At 33.0% G+C, this 27,860-nt stretch overlaps 1 protein-coding gene across 3 annotated transcripts in view; it reads right to left on the bottom strand.

Annotated features, from left to right (window-relative positions):
* Positions 1-599: 599 nt before the first annotated feature.
* The window catches only part of LOC123522964 (zwei Ig domain protein zig-8-like), a 181,432-nt gene continuing 154,171 nt past the window's right edge, over positions 600-27,860 (bottom strand). For all 3 annotated transcript variants that reach the window (XM_045300511.2, XM_045300510.2, XM_045300512.2), the window contains exons 3-7: positions 12,420-12,547; positions 6,924-7,137; positions 5,661-5,681; positions 3,785-4,096; positions 600-2,912 (exon numbers count right to left, since the gene is read on the bottom strand). In XM_045300511.2, the coding sequence (XP_045156446.1) occupies positions 2,743-2,912; positions 3,785-4,096; positions 5,661-5,681; positions 6,924-7,137; positions 12,420-12,547 (845 nt within the window). In that variant the 3' untranslated portion in view covers positions 600-2,742. The remainder of the gene's footprint in view (positions 2,913-3,784; positions 4,097-5,660; positions 5,682-6,923; positions 7,138-12,419; positions 12,548-27,860) is intronic.

Genomic DNA, 27,860 nt, shown 5'->3' with positions numbered 1-27,860 from the left:
GAGACTTTCCAGATTTTGTTGGTGGAGGAATAGAGTCAGTGCCTGTATATGCATTATATCATCACAGACGGGCACCTAGGTAGAACCACCGGCCTTCCGTTAGCCAGATGGATGGCTTTCTCACATGAAGAATTCAGAGCCACAAGCGAGGTTCGAACCCACACCGATGAGGTGCTAGTGATTCGAAGTCGGGAACTTCTTTTTACTATCTAATCCCAAAACGTCTAATATTTCCCTGGTGCTAAAGATACAACAGAATAGTGTATTTTATTTTGCAGGTAACACTAACCCGAGCTACTAAATTTAGGGCAACACGTACAGTACGTATTATATCATGTATTTGGTCTTAAAAATATAGTAAAATGTAATGTTTCTTAACTTCTAGAAGTGCTTCTTCTTTCACTAACCGTCTTCACTTCAGCCCACTTTTTAAAAGTAATTCAAACAATACAATACTTTGTAAACTTTCATTACTGCATATTTTATGCGGACTACTATTTACAATCAAAGTACATATTACATTTTCATTTTTGTCGTTATGAGTGACCTGTGGAGTTTCCACTTTTTTCTATTTTATAGGTAATAAAGCCGAGCACAAATAAATCTGAACATATTTTATTTCATATGTTATTATGTCTATAAAATAATATTTACAACCAACACTTTGTGCTTGTTCTCAATACACACAATTACAAATTATACATATATTTCAACAAAAATAAAGAGCGACAGATATACACATATATTTAAAATATCAACTATACAAAACCCGTGAAATAACAAAATAGTTTATATTCAGAAACACTGTCAAGAGAAAACGCAACCGTTACCAGTTGTTCGAAGTCATACATCTACTACACAGATCCTTATTTCTAAACATACGAATGATTTACACATTTCGTTTTAAATACATATACATGATAATATATTGATACATGTATGTGTTGTTACATTGCTTGTAAATGGCTTTTTTTCGATCGGATGTTTGTCCTTTTTCTTCTCTATTTACCAAACAAATAAAAACATTATCAGTAGAAACTAGTGGACTTTTACATACTAAATCTACTTTGATTTCTTGGCAATGAAACAGTGTGAACTAAGTTACAGAAGGCCACGAGTAGATAAGTTTATTTACTGCCCTACGTAATGCGTTGGAATGAAATAAGGTATATATTTTCGAATATCTTGCGACTGTTACAAATGTAAAATGTTTTATGTCCAAACTTTGTTTCGAAAGGTTACTACAGAAATAACTGTGGAAAACCTGAAACTCGTCTGTACAGAAACGTTTTAATACACCCAATATGGCGGAACTGTAAAACATAAAACAATTTATATTAAATTTGATGTAGTTTTGAAGCACATTTGTTACAATAGAACATTCGCTTATCGGAAATTATTCTCTTTTTTTCAGCAATTCTTGTATGAGAGGTTGTGATCTTTGAAAGTGACATACATTCTATTGGGCCTTTGTCCGTGCTTGCTTTTAAAATAATTCAGTGCTGCCGGCGTAATGAATTTATTCACAGACAATAAACAGGCTTTGTTACGTTATACAGATAATGCACAATGTTTGAAATTGAAGGAATAGTACATACAGGATGATAGATCAGTTCATAGCCTGTGTAAACCAAAACAGGTGAGTGAAATAATAAATGCAGCTTTACGATGAAACTTATGGCATTTTGATAATTCGTCTAGCAAACATATCGGCATAAGAAATGGAGCATTTTCTTATAGATAAATATATTTGTATTTAAAACAGAAATGAAATATGCAGTCTATATCATTGAATTAAAGAGATCAAAACAAAGGGGTACATACACTATCAATCAAAGCAAGAAATATTGTATTTATCTTCAAGTTGCATGATACGGAAATGTTTCCACTTATTAGAAGATTTGTTTCCTGTTACGTATTTTTAATTAAAAAATCATCTCATTTACAAATATAATGCAGTCTATGGCAACGAGCATGGGTCCATTAAGTTTTTGGCAAGATAACTACGAAAATGAATGAAATGTCAATCGAAAGATGTAAAGATTAACTCATATCAACGATATTCCTGATACTGCCACTTACAAATGCCCATGAAAATATAAATCAACCCGTATGCAATTTCATATTTTCAATGTGAATTTAAAACAGCCGTTGAAATATTAAGTACGAATTTTTATTTATTTTTTTCGCTGAGTGTACGACAGTGTAATTATTTGCAACTATGTCCTGCCAAAGGAATTCAATTCAAATCAAAGAAATCCATCGTGTTGGTATGTGAAAAACTTGCTCAAATGTCATCTAGTCATATCTTGGGCTCTACTGAAATCAGTCAGATAGGGAAGAGAATAAACAAATCTTAATGTTAGAAAATGTATCAATCAAACAGAAAATCAAGACTTAAGTAATAACAAATACCATAAAACCAGTACAAATACATAGTCTGTTCATTTTTGTGTAAACTTGTAATCCGCATCATTCATCAATAGTATACAACGTGTTAGATCGTAACTGTCTGTTATTATCGTACATTCCTAAGCCCTGGTATAAATCTACTCGTTTTTGTAATACTCAAAACTCATGTTTCAGTATAACATTCAGACCACAGTACCATTTAACAATGATATATTCCAGATTTCCAGCCATTTTCAGATACAATTTTGGTGTTTACACTGGATACTAGAGCAACCTTCTGTGTACTGTTTACACCAAAAGACGATTAGATATTTTATTTCCTAATATATTTCATGACGTGATAGAATGCAATAACATTATCCAGAATTGTATTGTTGTAGTCAATAATTGTAACACACTTCTATATCTGAATGAGCAATGTACACAAAATACGAAAACGTAGAGCACAAAAGTTGATGTCGTAGCACATGATGTAGCAGGTGCGTGCTGTGTAATGGTTCCTGCAAAAGAAAGACTTATGTCATAAATAAAACGTGGACATTATAGAAACATTTCGAAGTTCGTACAAATTAAAATAAAAGGACTTTTAAAATATTTTCTCAAGAAGTAAATAAATAGGAATAGTCATCAATACCTCTGCGTGGGTTTCTTAAGGATACTTTCAAACTGCTAAAAGTTCTCCGAAAAGGCGGATCCATAATACAGGTTGGAGTCAGGCAATAAGGTTATGTTCCCTTCTTTATACAGGCCGCAAAGTCAAAATTTCGGAAAGAGGTTTTTAATTCAGATACAGTATTATATATTTTCGTCGCTCGTGTACATAATGCTGACAATAAGTTTCAGCTTTATATACCGGTATTAACGTTTTACAAACGCTCCTTTCCGATGCTTCAAAACCGTCGTTACACATCACTATACATTACGTCTATTTCTGAATCTCATTTTGATATTTTATTCGCCAAAAGATATCAGAGACAGCTATACGTCTAGCTCTTGCTTTATATTTGCTTCGTTTAAATGTCAATCCGATACTTAATTCATATCGTTATAGTTTAGAAATATCGTACATGTTTAATTCTTTGGAAAGTAAAACAACAGATGCAGAAATTGTTATTACACATTCAAAGCTTTGAGACAGAGAAATGTAAGTATTTGGGATGCGAGAACCTTCGTGAACTGGCTTACATGAGACATTATTTATCGCTGAAGTAGACTATATGACAGCACAATAGATCTCCTTACTAATAGATCTCGTCATATATCAACATGTCATCATTTATTTCATTTATTTTTATTTAATGTCTGTCATAAAATGATCACCGAAATAATTATGGACGATCGTGCATACATATCGCTACCCCTGAATACCTACTTTTATCCTTATCTGAACCTTCACCTGTGACATCTATGTTGACCTTTTTCACCATCGCATCTGTTGTCCTACACTCATATGCCCCTGCATCATTTGACACCACTTGTTTGATTGTCAAATTGCTTATAATAGTGTTTGTGACATATGATATGTGTTTTGTAATGTTTATTCTTCCCGATTTGTCCGATATTAGTTTCCGGTGGTCCTTGATCCAGTCAAGGTCGTCGGGCGCTGATTTCCCGCCAGTTGCGTTACATGATAACACAAGAATTTCGCCCTTTCTTATTTTCTGAGGTCCGTTGATACCAATAGCTGTCAAAAAAGAAAAAGAAAAATAATTCAACTAGACTTGTTAAAAAAATTCTTTAATGAATACAGAGACCTTACCATCGACAACTTATTGCATAAAATAGGTAAAAGGGTAAATCCCAAATGAGGGGTGAGTTAAATTACAACGAATTTCATCTAAATTATTTGATGCATCTATGAAGATACATGGTATTTCTTGTAAATTAGTAAGTGGACTTTTAAAGCAGACCTGATGCTTTTGAAAGAAATAAACGGATGGGATGATAATAAAATGTCCAGCCATTTTTCAATGAATATGCACAACTTGTAAAGGTTTAACTATTATAGTCAAAGGAAGTTCGAAATGTATTGCCAGAACAAAACTAAACAACTGTGTATTTGTTTCTGTTCAGTTGGCGGGAATGTATATCTACAAATACACATCATGTCTCAGATTGTCGTCTTGTAAATGCAAGTTAAATTAAATTATTCCTATGGAAGATTTTCATTACATGTTTCGTAAATAACTAAACACAGGCAGCATGGTGAAGAGATATTGAAACAATTTGCAAGCTTGCATATTGGTTACGGCTATGTCTTACTAACGTTATATTTAATGGTAAAACTGCAATTTCAAGGATTTTCCGTAAACCCAGTCACTAAGCTTATTGCTCCAAAAGTTTGCACAGTGAACTTATGTGATAAACCATTTGAGTTATTTCACAATACTATTAATATTTAATAAAATGTGCTCTCCTGAAAATATGTGACTTTATTCTTAAATGATACATCTGGGTTTAAATAATTATCTTGTCTCTTTTGTACATTTGTGTCAAACCAAACTTCTCAGATCGTTCAGCACGACTTTTATATCGTGTTATTGATACTGTTTAGTTTCTCAACCTGACCATTTCGGCCTGGGTGGTTCCAGTACCCCCGCTTTCATAGCCTTGGGTATAGTATAATCACCCCTTGGATATGGTGCCTGCTTTATAATTTTGTCTTTTGACAGTTTCTGTGATACGCAGGCTCCATAACCTCAGATCCCCTTCCTAAATTCCAGTTTGTTTAGTTCTGCCCATTGTTTTCTTGTTTTGGGGAAAACCCTTTACTTTATCTGGGGACCAAACGCCGCTCTTCATGGAATTACACGCCTCAACACGTGTATCATTGAATGTTCCATACTCACCGCCGTTTGAATACATTTGCGGATGTCTCTAAATTGCTTTTTGTACTTTTAGCATGTGTAAATGTTGAGTTCTGCTCAACCCGGGGCTAGAGGGCGTGCACGGTAGCATGCATTTCCACTACCGTCCATGAACAGGCTCAATCAAACCGAGCCTGCAACATTTTCGTTTTTATCGTGTTGAGCGACCTGTGAAGTTTCCACTTTTCTCTATTCTACTAATTTGCTTTAATGCTACTACACTTTCCAAAATCAGAAGTGTGTACTATTTACCATATACTAGTATACTCCATGTAACGTGTATGCTTTATCGGTCAGTTAGAAAAGAAGTTAAACCAGATATAATCAGGCTTTATTAAACATTTAATTTCAGCTAGAATGAATTAAAAATATAGCTATTACCTGGGTCCGCATATGGCCTATCTGAAAACAAGATAAAAATAAATTTTTAAGCACATTCAGTACCATAAATCCCCTACAAATAGTGCTGACACGTAAAATATATTTTAAATTTAATTCTGGTTCAAGGTCCTTAATTGTAATAATAAATTTGACTTTGTAAGTATTATGTAAACGCACTTTTAACAATATCAACATAAAATCGACATATATATTAAAGTATAGAATCTATGTTTTGTATCACACCTTGATAAAGTCCGAAGAAGTACGAGAATTATAGGTATATAGAAAGCTATAAAACATAGAAAATAGTTAAGACCAAAATATGAACTAATTACATACTTTTTTCATTCAAATCTGCAAGGTTAGCAATCATATAAAATAATAATTTCCAAATGCACTTTACAACTTGTCTTAATGTCACTCCTACTGATGTACGTTTTTCTGATAAAGGAGGACATGCAACAAAATGTAAAAATGATTTTAAATGTCTGTAACATCGAAAGTATGTCCTTCAAAAGGAAACATCTTTATTCAGTGCAATGAATATATGTGACAAACAAAGTGCAGCAATAAGCGAGGAAATTCAACTATTTTTTCCATTTGCGTTTTCTGATTGGATTCATTTATTATAATAAACTAAAATAGTTCTGCAATACACTAGAGACATAATGTGTGCCACAATGAACTTTAATTTAACGATGCTAATGTTGGAGAACAATTTTAGACGACAGTATGACGAGGTTTCATATTTCAAACATATCTTAGTTAAACAACTGAAACATATAGGTTGTCATTTGGTATTCATCACGTAAGGCAGATAACGCTATGGTCGGGGGGATTCATCTAGGAAAAACATTTACTATTATCGCTTCGAAACACAACGCATTTTGCATTATGGATAAATTGAAATGTACATCTCATGTTGTAGGTTATCCATTCAAATTATTCAATCTAATCTTTCTGATTTCCAAGGTTTTTGAAATTACAAGTCTTCTGGAATTACGGAATAGAACGATGTACTAAATATCTTCTCTGTAGAAAATATATAGTTTAGTTACCGTGTGTAAGTGAGATAACCTATACTCAAATGAAATTATTTTTGATTTCGTAACAAGCAACTCTCAAACAAAATTTGATAAAAGATGTCTTTCAACGACTACGTCATTGTATCGTTACTTTTGTTTAAGAAATGAATGTGTATCAGTTACAATTTTTACTTTTTACAAATATTACTTTGCAAACTACAAGTGATAAATGTCTTACCTTTTACTATTACCTGTATTAGTTTACGAATGTATTTTTCTTTTGTACTAATTTGACATTCATATATGCCGGAATCGTTGAGTCGTATGTTTTTGATATTCAGGTTCCATTCTCCTCTCTCAGGGATATGATGGACCTGGTATCTGTCGTCCGGCACGTAAGTCATTTTTCCAACAGTAAGTGGATTTGGATAGGTTGCCTTGCGCCAAACTACCTAAAACACATTGTAAGAAATTGGTCAAACTATAAATAAAGAAGAATATTTACATGCATGTATAAAAGCCTTTTTCGTAGTTAAACTGTATGACAGAACTAGGATATGAAAGTTCTACTCAAGAGAAATGCAAATAGCACGTATTATTGAACTGCGTGCTGACTTTAACATGTAAGAAGTGACAGCATTAACACTGAAATCAAGTCGAACCTGTAATATAGGTCTTTATTACACAGAGTAGATGAAGCATTTGCAACAACTATAAATAGAAAAAAACTGAGAGCACATATGAAGTTGACTGTGGCTTTATCTTCTCATATATCCGAGTCAGATGAAGAAATGAAGACATATTCTCTTCAGCTAAATCATAAAGAAGAATAAAGAAGAAAGCTGCATATTACTTCCATACAGGACTAAAATGAGAAATCTCTATGATGAGCTTATCAGTCGCAAGAATGCATTTAAAACTTCATTGTAACTAATGACATTATTACCGTGGTGCTAAGAAATCGTTTTCGTCGAAATACTCCAAAAAGGGAGAGTGGTTATGATATTCAATATATCAATTTCTTGCAACGTATCTACGTCATAACTCATTTGATTAAGACATCAGTTTTCCATTTTCATAAACAAAAGGTCATAAATCATATGCAGTGTCTACCATACTTCAAGATGAAGATTTATTACCCTTCCCGTCATTGCTATTTACGTTCCTCACTTGTTCAACATTACTGTTTGCATCTCATACTTAGACAAATTTGAAAGAAATGACAGAAAAGATACTGATAAATCGCTTGCATGATATATATAATTTGTCACGGAAGTATGATGTCTTTTAGAAATAGAGATAAACAGATACATTTCTGCTATTAGCAAGACAACGCAGTCTTTTACAATACTGAAAATAGGACATTTTTCAAGGCTTTATATCAATGTCATATCTACGAATATCAGCCAGATATGAAACTGCAGAACACTACTGGGGATTGATTTTTACAGATTTATTTGTAGTACGAAACACAGAATAATGACCACTGATTTACATGTTATAATAAAGGCGTGACAAAACGGTCTAATCGCGTGGAAAACGGCTACAAGTCAGGACTATTGTACGGTTTACCTGTATAACAGTCCAGTTTATACAATTATACAATTTATGGTTTTAAGAAACATTGGATGATACATAATGCGACCAATAGCCAGCCAAAATGCATAGTAATTATATGCGCATGATCAAACATGACCTGGGGCCGTATTCATAAAGCATCTAAGTATATGTTTTGACTTAAGTTTAAGATTTTACTTAAGTTTGTGGTGATTTCAGCTTACGTCTAAGTAAAAACTTAAATCCTAGTCATAAAACAGCTAAAACTTAAGATACCTAAGAAATGACTTAAGTCAAAAAATAAAATAGCGTGGTGAGTACGATTAAAGTGTTGTTTTTCAGATAAAAGCACTTTAAACATAATTGTGCATGTTGTATCTGTCTGAAATTAATGTTGTTTTTTTAGTGTTTCCGTCCACAATAAAAAACAAGAATTTCTTATCAAGTTGTTTTATGAATAGCAAATATACTTAAGCGAAATAAATTTCTAACCTAAGTAATTCTTGGGTAAATAATCAATATCTTATACTTATACTTAAGATGCTTTATGAATACGGCCCCTGGTAAAAGTTATAACGTATCACTATTACAAACGTTCTCTTAAAAGTTCAGTTGTCACTTCAGTTTTTCAATATGTACATTTAACCCTTACCCTGCTAAAGGTCTATAATAAACGTGTCCATCTTTCATTTAGGACGGTACAATAAACTGTTAAAAGGGGCGCTTACCAAATAAGTTACTGACTGAACGGTACACAGTGCAGATCACAATCAGACTGCACGGGCGTGCAGGCTGATCATGATTTACATTAGTCGCAAAGGCATACTCAGTCGTGTTTAGCAAGATAAGGGTAACATGAATGGGATTAAACATATCCGTAAATATTATTATGTTTTGAAATTGATTATATTTAGGACGGTTAAAATAAATAAAACATATGAAATATAGAAAAAGCTAGACTATTTATATATACAATAAAAATCCTCTCCTCTACTAGAAGAGGCATTTATCAAATTTTCTACCATAGGAAAGACAATTTTATATAGAAACTTTGTTAAAACGCACAGATGGATAAAGGGACAGAAAAAAGTAATCTATATATTTAATGTAATGTTTTCAAACTATATCCCAGAATTTATGAAAATATACATTATTATACATTATACTTTTAAAAGTATGTCAGACTCGACACTTTTTGACATAGAAGGGACAGACAGGTAGATATAGCCGGGCGGAAAACGGAGAAAATAGAATAGTGTGCATGTTCTTTACATTGTCTTCTACCAATGTACCTATTTTCACGAAACAACTTGTACGTTTTGGTTATCGCACAATTTTTATATATATATCTTTGTATTATTTGTTATTAGAGCAACCATATTTGTTGCTATGGCAACAAACAAAATGACTTACATATTCTCCAAATATCACCTATTTATGCACCAAATGTGAAAAAAATGTCGATATCACATGGTCCTTCTATGTGCTACTGACAAACTTCCCCCTAAGAGATTACTATTACGCTCAATATGCGGTGACTGGAGATCTAGAGTCTTAAGACGGTCACCTGATAATTATATTACGAATGCTTTAGAGGAAGTTGATCTTTTACCCTGTGTATATAGTACTTTGTAGGAAAATAAAGACCCGCCCATTGCAGCCATGTGATTTGAGGTATACATTTCAGGCAAGGTCTGTTGCAAAACTTTACGGAACAAAAAGTAGCAGAATGTTCCTGCAAAGAAACTACAGGAGTGTAAAACTCAGACTCGCAATGGACTGGATAATTTAGTTTGGTGTGTCATCAAAGCTTTAGCTTTGGAAGCATATCGCGAAACTAAGCTACATAATAACAGAATGTCTGTGAAGTTACTGTGGGCGTTTAATAACAAACTAAAGGAACATCATTTTACGCGACTGCGCTACTGGTAACTTTTCTACCATATTTAGAGTCAAGATTCGTTATTTAAGTTATAGTGCATTTACAATATGCTAAAATACATGTACATATGTTTGCCTGTCCGTCCTTTCTATTATATATGTTTGTGAATGGCCATAGGTATATTCTGTATGCCGAAACATGTTTTTGCTCTACAGATTCCCTCAGATAAGTTAAGTTGACAAATAATTGATAAATAACCAATATTTAACAAAATTTGTTGATCCTAATTTTTTACGGAGAGACATAAAAACGTTAAATAGCATGATACAACTTGACTGTTTTGCCTGCGACTTACACTCCTAATATAAACCAAGTGCATTGATCAATGAAAATATCATATTAAGAAAAACTTCTTTTTTTGATTTCCAAGTAGAATAATCTGAGTTTTTCATAAATATTTAAATGATGGACAGAAAATTGAATTTGTCCAAAGAATGGGAATGTTGGATAACATTGAATTTCGTAAGTGTCTGATGCATTTTTGTAGAACATTTTGTTCAGTCAAGCGTAGTATTTATGCCAAAGCTGGGATTTGTTTTAGACCTTATTTCGCGTGAAAGATTTTTCTTTGCTAAGACGCTATAAGATTTTTATTTTTGGTAAGTTATAAATGGAGGTAACACAAAACTTGATTACATATTTGAAGACAACAAAAACGTGTTCTAGCAACTTAATATGGTATGTTTCACAGATCGATATACTTAGCTCGGATCAGGTCTGTATCAGTCATGGGAAAAGGGTTATATTATGCTTTCTGTTATTTCATTTTCTTTTACGGTGTGGGTGCGCAATTTTCATGCCTTTGATAATCTGACCTACATACACCAGGTTAGGATAACATCTGTAATTATTAAATGCCACACATCACTTCTGTTTTTATTTTACTCATTTTGACCTTTGGAAAAAGTAAGAAAATTTGAGTTAGATCGTCATAGTCTTGACTGGACGATATGTCGTATAATTTCGTAACTTCACATACACAATCATAAAGCGACTACCACAGTAAGACTTGAATCGAACAAATGGCCGCTTTCAATTTCTTTTCACTAATTTTGCAATCTGATCAAAATCCCGATCTTCCCGTACACAAAGATCTGACGGTGGCCAATTGTACATTGCTTTCGCACCGTATCGGATTTCCGAAAACGGTATTTATAGTTCAGCCAGTTCAGCCAATGAAATGGCTTGCTACAAAATTAACGTAGCTCAATAGGGTAAAATGCAGATAACAATTGGATAAGCAAATCGTTTTGTGACTTCGAATCCTCATGAGGTTTTTTTTTCAGATTTTGTTTTATTTTTCCAATTCGTTTTCATTTCTGTTTCCATATTTTCGTTTCTTTCTTTGATGGTTTGTATTTGCATATATGTCTTTATATAACAAAATATTATGTTCATTATTCGCTTAAGTGCATCAATATCATATTGGATATGATGCTAATCCTTTCTTATCTGCCATATCGGCTATATATATTTCTCTGCCGTGTTGCCACAGAGCACATTAAGGAATTTAAATATTTTATGCAAAAATGAAATAAAAATTAAATGTCGATGCTGAGTTTGGAACCCACACGGCAAAAGATCTGTTAAACATGGACAATATGCTTTACCTCTGAGCTTATTTGTAATTGGTGCTAAAACTACAAATATTTAGATTTTACCATGTTAGAAAAATGTTGAATTCCCTATGTTAAATTTTAATCTATTTATAGTCATGTTTGTAAACATCAAGTTATCGTTGAGGCATAGTAAAACCTAAACATGTGGACGTTTTTCACGAAAGATTGTGTCGAAATATTGCGGTCGTCATAAGAATTATAAACGTATGTTAATCACGTTAAAAAATTGGGTTCCCAGGCTCATGAGGCTAAATATAGATTTTTTTCACTTCTACTTTCACTTTCAAAAACTTGAAAGCAAGGCGATTAGTAAGTGGAAATGCTGCGAGAAGGTGACCTCCAACGGGTCACTGTCAGATCCTCATGCGTAGCGTTATTGAGGAGATGATTTTAATCAGATTGCTAATTTTGTAAACTAAATAAATCATAATAGTTTTTTTTTTGTATCCCCTCAACAGCTACGACGAAATGTTTGAGTGTTTAGTTTCTAGGAACCAACGTTCTTTTTTCAACAGTCAAATTAAAGTTATTGTGTAAATCATTCTAAAATGTATTATGGGTAGTAACGTTTATAGTCCTATAAATAGCATACTAAATTCGATGTAAATTAACTTACGGTTCTGGCACCAAGGTTTTGTATGGAGCAGAAGAGGACAGCTGAATCTCTCGCTAGAAATGTATAATTCGACTGTGTTTCTCTGAACGATGGTAACTGTGCAACGGTCTTTACTCTTGAACCAGAAACTGAAATCAGAAACTTATAATCTAATTCCTGTCATATCTATCACAAATAAAATGACTTTCATTCTTCTAAACTCTCTTCGATGAGAACAATTTTTTATGACCGAGACTCTTTACAACTTAAAACAAATAGCATCACGATAATTAAACTTGAATTCTGACAGCAGAAATATTAAGTGTATATCTTTCAAAAGATTTCTGCACGCTCTGAAGACAGCATGTCTATGTAAAATAATCATTTTATTGTATTTGGCAAATTTAACATCCAAGTATGTTATTAACAATATCAAGGAGCTATACAAACCCATATTGTTTTGCAAGAACGTAAATAAAAAAAAAATAATGTCAAAATGATTTTATAGGATTTTTTTAATTTCACGAACTTAAATTTACAACACTGCAACATAGAAACAGTTAGTAAACACGCATGTATTTGGAACATTTGAAACATCTTGAATCAATAATCATTTATTCAATACAGGAAGACACAACGCGATCTTTAATCAGCGAAAAGATTTACATAGTTCTTCCCATAAACATTTCAAACAGTCACCTCAACGTCTCGTGCTTCTGTTCATTTAATATTTGTTCAAAGCAAGTGTTTCACATTCAGTGAATAAATCACAAATTCTGTCTTTTTTTGCAACTCTCTAAATGCCGTGTAGATTCAATAAAAATATACTTACTGATTTCGGTATGATCTGTTTACTACAGACAATAATAGTTTGTTGAAGCGCGAGAATGAATATGTCATTTAAAAAGCAGTTCTGAAATTTTGCTCTTTAGGCAAACTGTAATGGCAAATCAGGTAAAACAAAAGAATGTAAACAACAATGTCTACAGTAAAAGGTACTCTACTGATTACTACAGAAACACTTTTCACTTTGTATTCTCATAGTTATAATTCAGTGACTACGTATATATGTGATAGTTACATAATATGATACACCCGAGTTTTACTGAAAAGAAATATGTTCATTTGTAAGACCCAGCACGACATTTATGTCATGTTATTGGTACTGTTTAGTTTCTCAGCTTGAACATTTCAGCCTGGGTGATTCCAATATTCCCGCTTTCATAGTTTTTGGTATTGTATAATCAACCCTTGGATATGGTGTCTGCTTTTTAATTTTGTCTTTTGGCAGTTCCTGTGATATGCAGGCTCCATAACCTCGGATCCCCTTTCTTAATTCCAGTTTGTTTAGTTCTGCCCATTGTTTATTTTTTCGTTTAGGGCAAACCCATTATTTTAACTGGAAACCATACGCCGCTTTTTTCATGGAATTACACGCTAGTGTATCATTGAAGGTTCCATGTGCAGCGCCGTATAAACACATCTGCGGATGTCTCTAAATTGTTTTTTGTACTTGTTCTGCCCAGGGCTAGATGGCGTGGACGGTAGCATCCATTTCCACTATCGTCCAAGAACAGGTTCAGTCAAACAGAGCCTGCAACATTTTCGTTTTTGTCTTGTTGAGCGACCTGTGGAGTTTCCACTTTTTCTACTGGATTTCAGTACATAGCTTTTCCGTGTTAACACCTTTAGTTTTGACCAAGGTGAGCTGTGGCATATATACACGGTGATATCTTTATGAATTCAGTACAAGAAATATACAACTTCTGATAGCAAATAAAATATGTTATAAACATTGGTGTTTGAAACAATTTGTTATTCTGCCATTTTAACAGAACCAGAAATTTGACTGACATGTGTTAATTAGCCATAGCAGACAAGCGATTAGGATGCTATTTCTCTCGGTGCGGGCCAATTACACAAATGACAGCAGAATAAATGAATTATTCATGTTAAAGCTATTTATAGTTTCGAAGCTTCAGCTATAGGTTTTCATATTTGGATGGTTAACCAATTTTCCACATTCGTTTTGAATTATATGACACTCAAATTACTAAGTGTTATGTTTTCACACACACAAAAAAAAAAATAAAAACTAAATTAAATCAAAACAAAACATTAAAATTTCTTGAATTATTAACTGAAACAAACAACAAGGGTGATGGAAACTTGAAATCAGGTATAAAATGTCTGATGTTACTTAATGTAGACTGAGTGACAAGAGAATATGAGAGACAGATCATAGACATGTTTAATATGCTTAAAACTCTGTAAGAATATTGTGCAGTGATGACAAAATGCTACATAGCTAATATGTCATTAAGACTAATTAAAACTAGTTAAAAACTGATAGTCCACTAATTCACTTGAAAATAATTAACTTCAATCTGTCTAAACAATGTTTTTCATAATTAAACATTTTCAACCTACATGACACAAACACTTTTTTCACAGTATAATTAGTCTGAGCAAAAAATAGTTTCGGTGATGGGAAGGTTAAAGTCTAAGCTGTATGTTGCCTTCATTTTATCATGGAATACCAGAACTAATTATAGTCCAGTAGAGCATAATGCCAATTGCCATTTATTCTATAACATAATCCACGAAGAATTCATTTAAATCGAGACATAAGCTATCAAGTATGCCACTTATGCCAAGAAATATGGTAATTTCTTCCGAAGGAAATACATCTGACGTTGGCTATACGTTTATTTGGTTGAATGGAGCACAACTGCCTAGTTTGATTTTATTCATAGAATTCTCTTAATGACACTAGATACCATAGTTATGGCCAATATATACTATCGTTATTCTTCAGATCATTCAACTAAATAGAGGGGAAAATTGAAATAGGTTCTTGAATTATTAAATGAAAGAAATGGTAATACTCCAAAGAGAGCAGTCTAGTGAGCGGCTGCTGGCCAACTGCCATTTAATTAACCCAAAACTATATTCATGAAAATATCGTTTGCTGAAATAAACATCTAGTTGTCTGTTTGCGAACATAAACTACTTCGTGTGAGAAAACATTATAGGCCTCTAAACTGAAAGAAAGCACAAAGTGGTAATTTGTCTATACAAGCGATTAATATGGTCGTCTGGCTGAACCTTTCTGGTCGTTTGTCTACTTAATCTTAAAATTTTAACACTCATTCTGTGTTACGATTGTATCAAATCAAATACATAAATAAGGTTTGTAACAGTTCTATGAAAGCCAGACAATTTGTATACCATCTGGTCAGGAGATAAATAAATTTAAGACAAATTTTGAGAGCGATGCGGTTCAGGCAAAGGAGAATACAAACATACATGTATACTGTAATACAAAGCACATCAACCTAACAGAGCAAATGCGGTTATGGATCTAACAAACAAACGCCACATACATACGGTTGTAGATAGGGATGGATTCAGACCGAGTCAAAGAGGGTAAATTTAAAAATATCAGTGGGTAAAATTACCCTATGAAGTTTAAGGAGCTGCGTCAGTCGAAAAGTCACTTTTATCTTTGACCTACTGACTTTCGAGTAATAGGGATAATCTATTGATCACAGGCAATCATCACGTGAAATTTGGTAACTGTGAGAATAAGCATGTTCTGCTTTATGGTCAGAATCCAAAGGTGTACGAATAGCTGACTGAGCAAACAATATAGTATTACCCTCTTTATAAAAATGGTTATACTGACAACAATAGTAATATTGTATTCAAGGCATATGTTTATGTTTTTGTGTGAAAGCATATGCTGGTATCTAACACACAGAAAAACTAACAAAATACGTTTATTTCTGAGAGAAATAGGACAAAACAGATTAAAATACTCGCTATAAAATACATTAAACGGAAAATGAAAACAATAATGCCGTCGTGATTCCAGTCACTTATTGTCAAGTTTTATTGGTTGTAAATAGATTGAGTTGATTTAATGTATTACTTCAACAAATCATCTGGTAACAACCAGGCTTGATTTGATCACTTTATGAGCAGTGAATTTAGGCTTAAGATAATTCATCCGCATTCCAAGACAATAATTCCGAATAAATCGCCGAAGAGGAAGATGGTTTATGATAAAACATTGTCCTATGTTATTTATTTTACCACTGACTGGGGTTATGGTTACGTCTTTGTTCCGTTTTTAATTGATGCCATCGCCTGTATTTGACATATAATTCAAACATACCATCCTAAAAAATGAAAGATATATGAAATATCTGAATGAGATTATATATTATATCGATTCTTCTTCAAATGTTTTGACAAATCATAAAATTGGAATGTATTTATTTTTCTGAAATATGTTAAAAATGCACTTTATAATTTAAACTCTACATATGATACTGGGTAACATAATGCATTCTTTCTGATTTTATTTGGTTATACGATAAATGATCATTGCACAGTGGTTTACAACGTGTTATGATTGTTTGATATAAAGGACCTGATATTGAGTCCCCGCAACTACTCAACCATTCTAATCAGGATCCAATCAAAATATTTACGATGCCCAAGAAAGGTCACAAATGAGCAAACCTTGGGGCAATATCAGCGCAAGATAATTTCAAAAGTGTACAAGATAGGGCCTGTTAGCTGCAAAACTATACACATTTATATTGACCAATGACTGTACGTGTACGATTCCGAACACCTAATACATTGTCATGCATATACAAGGCGTCTTATATTCTTCAGTTAAACTTATTTTATTCACTAACGATATATCAAGTATAAAGCGTTGAACTAAGTAAAGTGTTGCTTAAATTAATTTTAAATTAGAAGTTGCATTTTCTGATCTTTTTGGATCAGTTTTACGTGACGGGTATTGTGCATTCCATGATCTCTCGTGAATAAATTCATTCAAACCCAGTCTACGAAGCTGTTTAAAATTTTCCAGTTAACTGCTGTATAACAATTTATCAACAAATAATTATCAATGAGATCCTTTATATTCTACCTTATTATTTGCGTCTTAACACATATGAGCCGTGCCATGGGAAAACCAACATAGTGGATGTGCGACCAGCATGGATCCAGACCAGCCTGCGCATCCGCGCAGTCTGGTCAGGCTCCATGCTGTTCGCTTTTAAAGCATATTGGAATTGGAGAAACTGTTGGCGAACAGCATGGATCCTGACCAGACTGCGCGGATGCGCAGGCTGGTCTGGATCCATGCTGGTCGCACACCCACTATGTTGGTTTTCCCATGGCACGGCTCATATTTATTTTATCTATAAACATAATGTTGCAGTCCTTCAACAAGACCAACAATTCATACTATTAAAGTCAATCCTTAGATATTTTCAAACCTGTCTGTACGATGTGCTGGGCCGTTATCTAGTTTAAACTCCCTAGCGGTGTTTTCGTCACTGACCGTACAAAGTGGGTATCCCAACTTGTTCCTTTGTTTGTTGGTTTTGTATGTGTTGTTTTTATGTATAACTTATGTACATGTATGTGTATATTTTATTATTTATACATCTGTCCATGCATGGTATAGCGTGCAAATGTTAAGTTTTCGTATTTGGAGCATGTGCGATCCTCTTTGATTTTTGCGCTTGATCTTTATGTGTTCAGTTTGAAATTCAGTTTCTTTGCCAGGAATTAAATACTTCCAGCATTCATTCTAAGTAGAAGCAATAATATTTCCGACCTAAATATCTAAATTATCTCTTGAGTTTATATTTTTATTGCACATTCAAATAGATGAGAACATTTGTCTTTCGAGACTGACTTTACGCCCTGAAAGTATTACAAAAACAACATTGACTCATGCCAAGGTTTGATCAAAGACTAATACCGCTGTATCTATATAAGATAGATTTATTAACTATATCAAATTGAATGATTTTATGAACATCATGAAACTGTTATTAATGTTGTTCTAGATGATAACGAAATAACGTGGAAATTGTTTTGCTATCTTTGCAATAATATACAGTTAGGGTAGATAAATAAAGACCGAAAGGAAAATAGCCCTTTATACATGACACAAATTTGAATTTAAAATATCAAAATTTGAAGACCTCAGTATATATCAAGACTGTTAACTTCATATTATTTGTAACTAAGTGGACTTTGACGAGAAAAACACTCTTTTAAAAAACGTTATTTACACTGAACAAACTCCGAGTATGTATGCCGTATAAGTAACCGTAATCTACCTTTGTTTTTGTTTTTGTAAATAATTCTGCTACATCTGTTAAATGTGAATCTTTATTCCTGCTTTATGTCATAAAATATTGATCCGTCAAAATTTAACAAAAAAAAAACTCAAATTTTATTGTATACTTCTGAGACACAAATGGTAAACTTAATTCGTGCATGCCTTGATGTCGATGTTTAGTAGCATATATTTTGGTTGTAGTATAATAAGGTTATTATAACAGTAGCTCGATCTGGGATGCTGTATTCGGCTCGAGTCGAGTTTTGCGAGATCGGATCTCACGAGGCACTTTATATCTTACGATCTGAACATTAAATTTCCGATATTAATTTTCAAAAAATATGTTAATTTATTGCCAAGTTGTGAAATCAATAAGCAGTATTCTATACATTAAATTGACAACAACGTTCTGCTAAAAACGAAATTTTGTGTCAGAGTCACTTGCTCTTGTTAACGACCCTTAACTGATTTAGGGCGTAGGTATAATCCCAGCATGGAGGAATCGTTATGAGATGTAATGCTACTATTTTTACAATAACACTAGGATAACCTTTTTAAATTTCAATCTACACATGTCTTATTCGTTATTATGTAGTTTTATTCGACGGTAGCAGATTCTTATCAGTGCGTTAACATGGACTTCCTCTTGTTATCTTATGCACGCTAGCTTTTCTGCTGAACCGTTAAAATTTCTTCTTTCCTACCGTCAAAGTTCACGTAATCCGTCGTTACATGAAACGACATAAGCGAAACTTTTTGTTAATTTGTTAATCAACAATGTTCAGTACAGTACGTATAGTTTAAGCATTCTCATTCCTAATAAAACAAAATAAAATATTGCACTTCGTAGGGCGACTCAGAGTTCAATAGTTCATTAAAAATATGGGTAGGCGGGGCAGTCATTTCTACAAGCAATGTTATATACTAAAATGTTTGTCAAGCTTTTTAGTTTTATAAAACCACCGGAATTAACTGGCATAAATGGCGGCGATCCGTGAGGCGAGTGCTGTTCAAGAAAATGCCAAAACATATTTCATGCTCAATTTTAACAGCGAAAACGGAATGCAATACAGACGGACAGGGTTCTATTTATGGAATGTATACAGAAACAACGCATTGAATTTCATGTGAAAACTTTACCGGTATATGCATTTTATTGTTTAGATAACACGTAGATTCGAACCAAATCTATTCCATCGTACAAAATTAAAGACGCTGTATCTAATGCAGAAATACCCAAGACGATTGCTTAGTGAAAATGTAACTCGTTGTTTGGAAGATAAAATAAGTATAGATTAAGCTAGAGTAGAACCAAAATTATAATATGGCTTATAATATCTATTTTTATTGCGCACTTTCTTTTCTATTTCTCTCTATTGTCAATTATCCAAGTATATAATATTAAAAAAATGCGTAGATCTTTCATTGTAAAACACAGGTCATATACTTTCATTGCTAAAACTTCACTAACCAACGGTATGTCAACACTTTCTGCTAAACAACCGGTATATTGCAATTACCTTTAAATCGTCTAAAAAAACCCGGTATGTTCAATACTTTCATTGCTAAATACTAATCGGTATATCTAATACTTTCATCGCTAATGTAGATCAACGGGTTATGTCATAAATACTTTTGTCATTGCTAAACCAAACCCGGTTATGATTTCAAACTTACTTTCCGCCCGCTTAAATCAAACCACCGGTTTAATGTCATTATCATTTCATTTGCTAAATTTCAACCCGTAATTCGAATATTTCGTCGCACTAAAACCGTGACGAATTTTTCTTGCTTATAATTGCAAGAAAAAAATATAATATTATAACAAACAAAACGATAGTATTTCTTCTTTGAACTATTTGTATATGGCAGTGTATTTAAACAAAGCGCGGGAAACCAACGTCCGTAAACAGGAAAGACGTCATGTCGTTTCAGAACAAACAACAATGTTTAGTTCCGGTTTTGTTTTATCAGTTGAAGCGTAACGTTATGAATTTCATAAAATAACGTGATTTGAATCGAGAAATTACGTATCAGGAACAAAGGAAACTGTCAAGTATTGATTTTTATTCCGTTTATAAATTAAAATATATATTACTACATAATCTCTACATAGTGTAGTGTCTTATACGTCATTAAAAAGGATCTTACCCGAGTGTAATGATTTCGCACGTAAGTTCGAATCCCCGTGGGTTTCAAGATATAGTTTTCCAGCAACGGTGAAAACATTGGACCCCTCTAGTATGCAAGAATGTAATATTCAAGCAATAAAATATAATGAGGTATAAATGCTTTATAGAAGCCACTGAGTTTTATATTATACGTAGGTTTAACCAGCTTTTTGTAGCTATTATAAAACATTTTAATAACTTTGAAATTACCGATATTTCTGAATAAGTAGATATGGTATAAATAAACATTATATCGGTAATAAGTAGCGATATGATATGTCTTTACCTCTCAACTAATGGCAATTCCGTATTATAGTTTATCTTTACAAACTTCATTTATGATAAAATTTGCTGTGTCACAACTGTTTCATGACTATAGTCTTACACTTTCTACCATAAAACGGAATAATACAAATACCAATGTTAGTCAGAAAACAAAACAACACATTATAGCTTTTGATGAAGTCATTTAACAGATATGTATATCTAAATATACGTTTTGTATTATTCTGCGACTGTGAGTCTCCTGGCAAAAAACCCCAGATATGTCTTAAAGCAGGAATAATAACGCAAGATTGACACATCCAATTTGATACAATATTATGCTAGTAAGCCAAATATCCATATATGTATTAACGGTATTGTATAAAAAAAACCCACACAATTGAAATTCCCGTTGCTGCCAGTTTTTTAATCAATCAGGTCAATGCCCTTACCCATTTCTAATAAAATCTTTACGAAAATATTCGGAAGCATAGAAAGCAACCAAGCAAACACAGTTTGATGGAGGTAATGATATTTGCAGCGGCTTGAGTGGAATTCTATCACAGTAAGACGGAACAGATCCTAATGAACCATAAACTTTACAAAGTAAAACAGTAGAACACTCATTTGTGTAAGTCTGCTCATGAGAGGTTATGAAACTTGCAACACCCCTCACGCCCCCTACTACCATATCTAGCAGTAAAACTAAATGTACTTCGTGATCCCAAAAGACCAAGAAATATAACAACAGTGAGTACGGAGAGACTTGTCACAGTCGCCACACGGCAATAATGGCATATTCGGTTCATGAAAGTTTAAAAATTCGCAACACCGATTATATCGCCCAGCATCTGCTAAGGCGTGAAATTCTAAACCATCAAGACAACAGTGCAGCAAAACTGAAGAGTGCTTAAACACTAATGACGTTTTGCACAACCATTATCCAATTAGCGGAAAAAAATCCTCCGCTTATTATGTCCGAAGAGCACCATCACCGGCTTCAAAAAGTAACAATATTGGAGTAATGGGCAATAGTCTAGCAAATATTTCCAAACTGTATAACTGCAGACGACGGTTTGTGTCAAGAGAGGGTCATTAATATTGGAATTAGGATAGCATGTAATGAAGGCAATAGCCGTCTTACTTCTGTTCATTTTCTACAATGAATAGTTTCAGATCATCTGTCATTATTCGCAATTCATTCTTTTGTTAGGTTGCAGTTCGACTTAAATTTGCAAACAGAGATATAAGTTATCTGTGGGTGGTATTAGGACATTTAATTCGACTGCATGCAAAAATGCATTTTTTTCTGGTAAAATGTGAAACGGATTCTGACCGATGACAACTTTAAAGACAAATCCGAAACTTTCTAGTAGAGTCTATGTAAAATTACTGTCTGGTTCTTTAATTATAACCATAATGCCGTATCTCGTTATAGTTTCATCACATCTAGAATGTGTGTGTGTGTGTGCTTAGGAGTTGTAATTTCATTTCTAAATGGAGTAATAAAAACGTTACCTTATAGAACAAATACCCGTTTCAGCCAATAGTTGCGCCAAGCGATTCTAAGGAGCATTTCGTCCAAATGTCACTTCATATCTTATTTGAATAATCGAAAAAAAGGACGGTTTATACATAAACATTTGAAAAACAATTTTCTCGTTAATCTGAATCAATTAAATATTTCATATACCAATAATTATTTCAGTTTCCTTTCTACGTATAATTCGTATGTAGTACTCATAAGCGGACATTGAAATAATGAAACAAAACAAACCACAGAGTTCAAGGCTTATCTAGTATCATGATATTCAAACAATAAAAATCGAGTTATGTGTACGTACTTTTAATTATCCTTCCAATAGCTGTAATAAAAGATATATGATTTTTAAACGATTGAAATTTATGAAGTAATACTTGAATAATGTGTATCCGGAATAGATGGAAATGAACATTAACTAGATAAAATGCAGCATTATACATTTGTAGTACCTCGTTAGCTCTCAACTATCGGAAACTGGATATCAGGATTTATCTTTATGAAATATTTATGATGACATATGCTGAGGAAAGAAACAGCTAAAATATTAATTGTTTTAAAAACTTGCTACTTCTATCATAACAAAGACAGACAGGTCATGCATCAGTTTCGTTCACAGTTCTGCGCACAGTTGCCTTAAAGTTTGTTGAAGCTATTTCTGATAATTATTATTTCATATAATCGTGCATCTGTAAATCTCCTCCATAGCATTCATAGATGTGTAAAAGCAGAATAACTTCGGAAAATTGAAATGTCTCGTCTAGCAATTCAATATGGTACTAAACCAAACATTCATATTACTGGTATACGGCCACTCATAATTGATTTAGTTCTTCGGAAAACTTCTAAAGAAAAATAAATACATTATGAGACGGGTTTATTTTTTTCAAGAAGTCAGCTGGATATCTTTTATATCTTTCATATTTACATAAGTCTACCATAAATAATATAAATCCTTTCTTAGGGTAAGCATAAATTAGGATCATTTGTGAGTTTTAGCCAATCTTTGCTTTGTTTTTTCTTTCCATTTACAGTTAAAATAATAGTCATTAGTAATGCCTGAAACTCACAAAAACAATATCATGGAAAGTAACTTGTTACTGTTAAAATATGGCCACTATTTTATTTCAAAACTAGAAATGTGTCCATGGGACACAGATGCCCCCACTACATGACAAAGGACACAGATCAACTTTGGGAAAACAATATGTTGCTATTTAAAAAAGAATGAAAAAAGAACATATATAATGTACATATAAACATATATGCTTTCTTGGGACGTGAAACCCCAGGTGCACAACTGCACATGCTGACCAACATTCCTGTAAACTTTGGTAACTTTAGGTCAAATACTTTTGGAGCTACGCGCGACACAGCATTAAAATGACCATTTTTAACTAAGTCAGGGGCCATAACACTTACACGACTGAATGAATCCGGACGCGAAACCCCAGGTGTACAACTTCCCAACGTCATGCTGACCAACATTCCTGTAAACTTTGGTGACTCTAGGTCAAATACTTTTGGAGCTACGCGCGACACAACATTAAAATGACCAATATTTTACTAATTCAGGGGCCATAACTCCTACACGACTGAATGAATCCGGACGCAAAACCCCAGGCGCACAACTACACATGCTGACCAACATTCCTGTAAAGTTTTGTGACTCTACGTCAAATACTTTGGAGCTAGGCGCGACACAACATTCTCGGAAGGACGGAAGGACAAAGGTAAATCTATATGACCCCCCCCCCCCCCCCCCGCCCCAAAGTGGGGGGCATAAAAATAAATGTCATTTTGTCAAATGCAAGAACAATGATCTGAATCCTATGAAAAATCTGCTCGTGCACCAGTTAATGTTGTCAAGTATCTCTCATGGACATATATAACTTAAGGCAAAGTTCCAACAGACCATTGCACCAATGTCAAGACCTATAACTTAGCTCTTACTTATTGGATATATAGCTGCAATTAACCTTTACTAACGAATAACTTCATTAAGTTTCTTTGTTACTTTAGGATACTTTAAGCGACAATTGTTTCTAAACGAAGTGATTTTTGTTTAGTTATAATAATATCTAACTACAAAATGAAATTATGCACGGAGGGGCACTTGGGGTCTTACTCCACCATCAAAGCTGGAAAGTCGCCATAAATAGCTTAAACCCAACAAAAACAAAAAACAAGGTGTCACAAAAGGAATGCAATTCGTCTGTAAAAATGAATTAAGAGTATTTGCACTAAGCGTTTGCAAGTCTCCTCAAACGCCGTGTAGAATATGCGTGTTATTAAAAAAATATCATTTGATAATATTTCGGTAAAAACGGCTGCACCTTTTTACATGGTTAGAATGAGTCTCTTGGCTTAAGCAGAACTCATTTTATTCAGATATAGTGAATGGACGTTATGATTACGAAGGGCCAGAATATATAGTATCTCTAAGTCTAAGAATGGTAAGAAGACACTTAATGACTGAAATTTGAAAACATCAAAAAAAAAAACTTTATTGAAAATATGTTCTTTTTCAAAACTGCTAACTCGTACAAGAGTGTATTTCGGTGCTAATAAGTGCATGCCCTTTCCCTAGTATTATCTTTATAAGTAGTAAAGTAATTGTTTGTGCGAAAACAGTATAACCTCATTTGACCTTTTGACCCTTGGTCAGGACTGGTCAATGTCGGACAATTTAAAATCCACAGGTTTTAAATCCAATAAAAACCTCTGATTTAACTAAAGATGATTTAACTGAAGATGATTTAAAATGAAGAAAACATATGTCTTTATTTAAAAATAGTTTCCACTTAAAAACTTTAAACACTACACCGAGAGACAAAATGTAGAATAAGTTTGGCCTAATATAACATACAGGAAGTAAAATATAATGTGGTTGAATTTAGACCACATTTATTTTCTGTTTAAATAACTCTTTTACTTCCTTGTTTTGTAATCCTTCTACATAGATAAAACAACTGTTAAAGACATTAGAAATGACACAAAATGTACACAATACCAATAAATACATTAATAATTATCCATGAAACAAGAAAATTTCAAACTAAAAATAACACAGACCGGGAAACCAAATGCTAAATATAACAACTAAAAATAACACAGACCGGGAAACCAAATGCTAAATATAACAAATATAATAAGGTCGGTTATTTACAAATCTATCCCTCTTTTTATTAAAAAACAAGTAATATCTCCCTTTGATAATTGAAATACATACAAATTATTTTAATTAATATTGGAAGAATAAAATTACTTTAGGAGTTGTTATTATTTAGAAACAAAAAGTAATTGAATAAATTATAACACATAAAAATAAAATTATGATAATTTCAAAACCATAACACTATTATAATAAAGAATATACACTATATATAACCGGTTTCAACTTTTATATCATTGAGTCGAGTTCTGTTATGCTTAGTTCCGGAAGTCAATCTGACGTTTCCTTGTCTGTTTAAAGGTAGCTTGCAGTATGGTTTGTGTACTGGATCGCCTTGTCTGTTAACGGTTACAGCCTGCTGTTATGACATTGACTGGTTGTGCACATAAAGAATTCTTCCGTCAATGTTGTAATAGCACTGAATTGCCTTACTTCGTTCTTGTCTCTAGTTTCGAAGGTTTCGGGAGGCAAGAACAATGGGGTTGAAGGTGATTCTGGCTGCAAAACCGGGCAGGTTTGATGATTTAGGAAAAACCAGCTGTATGGTGAGCCTACAGATGAGGTCTCTTAGGAAAGACTAATGGTTCACCCCGGCGTCGGGTGTGCACGTAATAAATTCTACCTGGCGTCGGGGTTAAAATAAATGTACAGAACACGGCTTTTGCATTTTTTAACAACTATTAAACAAATATTACAAGATTTAAGTACAAACAACTGAAATTACTCAACCGTTTGAGTATACCATAGGCATATGCATGATTGAATTATTTATTATGTTTTACATTGTTTACTCTCAGTGTTTTATACAATAAATCATAAATGTTTATACCATTTTGTAACATTTTAATGAAAAATAAACAATAATAACCACAAAATGTGTTTGTTTTGTCTTGATATTGTATGTTATTATCTTAAACCCCAGTTATATATATAATCAGTCGTCTTTTGGTTCATACCGATATATAGATTTGGATGTAAAACTATCCGCCAAAAGCGAAAATGTTCTTCTGTAGAGCCGAATCGTCATAATGATGATCAATCACTGTTTCCTGTTTAGATTGTTAAATTTATAATTTTTTTCTTATACATAGATATTTAACTTATCATTGTCAAGTCCTCAGCTGTTATATTACTTATCAAATACATCATATAACAGATTGTATGATATTCGCATTCCATTGTTCCACCACTAAAATAATGTATATTGGGCTTTTAATATCGGTTTATTGGGTTCACCTCTAGGGGCCTGGTCCCGTTAATAAATCTTAATATCTATTATATACATTCCGATTTTTTACTTTAAACACAACCACCACTCAAAACCACATCTTTGGTCAAATAATTTTATATCTTGGTTTGTGTTATAAAATCTTTATAATCTACAATAATTCCAGGTCTAAATTGAAATGCAGTTAATGTTCAGACCGTCTATTTTCATATGTTGAAAATCCAGGCACCCACCACGGTTACAAATACTTTTTCCTTTTTCTGTAATCAAAAACTTTTTCTATAGTTTCAAAGAGAAACAAACGTCATGTCTCACTTTTTCTATTTCTTTTTCCAATTCCTTTCCAATTCTTCTTTATTTTTTGTCTGTCTTTTTAATTTAAGCAGATTATTTCAAGCTAATCATCAAGTCGTTTTGGGTTTGTGGGCAACTTCAAAGCAGATAAATTGTCACCAGTATTCTTTTGTTATAGCTAATTGTGTTTCTTGTTTTAACTAAACATTTTTATAAACTTTTTGTCAATTTCTGGGTATTATTGGTAATTTCTTTCCTCCGACATTAGGCGGTTTATTTGCTTGTAGTCTAGCAGTAATTACTTGAGTATTAGCAGTGATTGATTCCTCCTTGTTTAGCTGATATTGTCAACTACAACAAGTCCAAATCATTTATTCTTTTTTTAATTGATCATTAAACTCATTTTTGTTTGTAATAAACCTTTAAGTTACTGTAACTCTTTCTGTACTTTATATTGTGATGTGCATCGACATTATTAATCTTTACAAATTTGTTTGCTCAAATTTCTATGCTGATTATTATTATGTTAATTGCTTCAGTATGCGTATTAACTCTCCCTTGTTTAAAACTGATTTTCAACTACAAAGTCCAGTTCTTTTTATGTTCTTCAACTTTACATTAAATTCATTC

Source organism: Mercenaria mercenaria, chromosome 8 (genome assembly GCF_021730395.1).
Source record: "Mercenaria mercenaria strain notata chromosome 8, MADL_Memer_1, whole genome shotgun sequence".
NCBI classification, from domain to species: domain Eukaryota; kingdom Metazoa; phylum Mollusca; class Bivalvia; order Venerida; family Veneridae; genus Mercenaria; species Mercenaria mercenaria.
The sequence above is the reverse complement of the archived record's forward strand: the minus strand, read 5'-3'. Positions and strand labels throughout refer to the sequence as shown.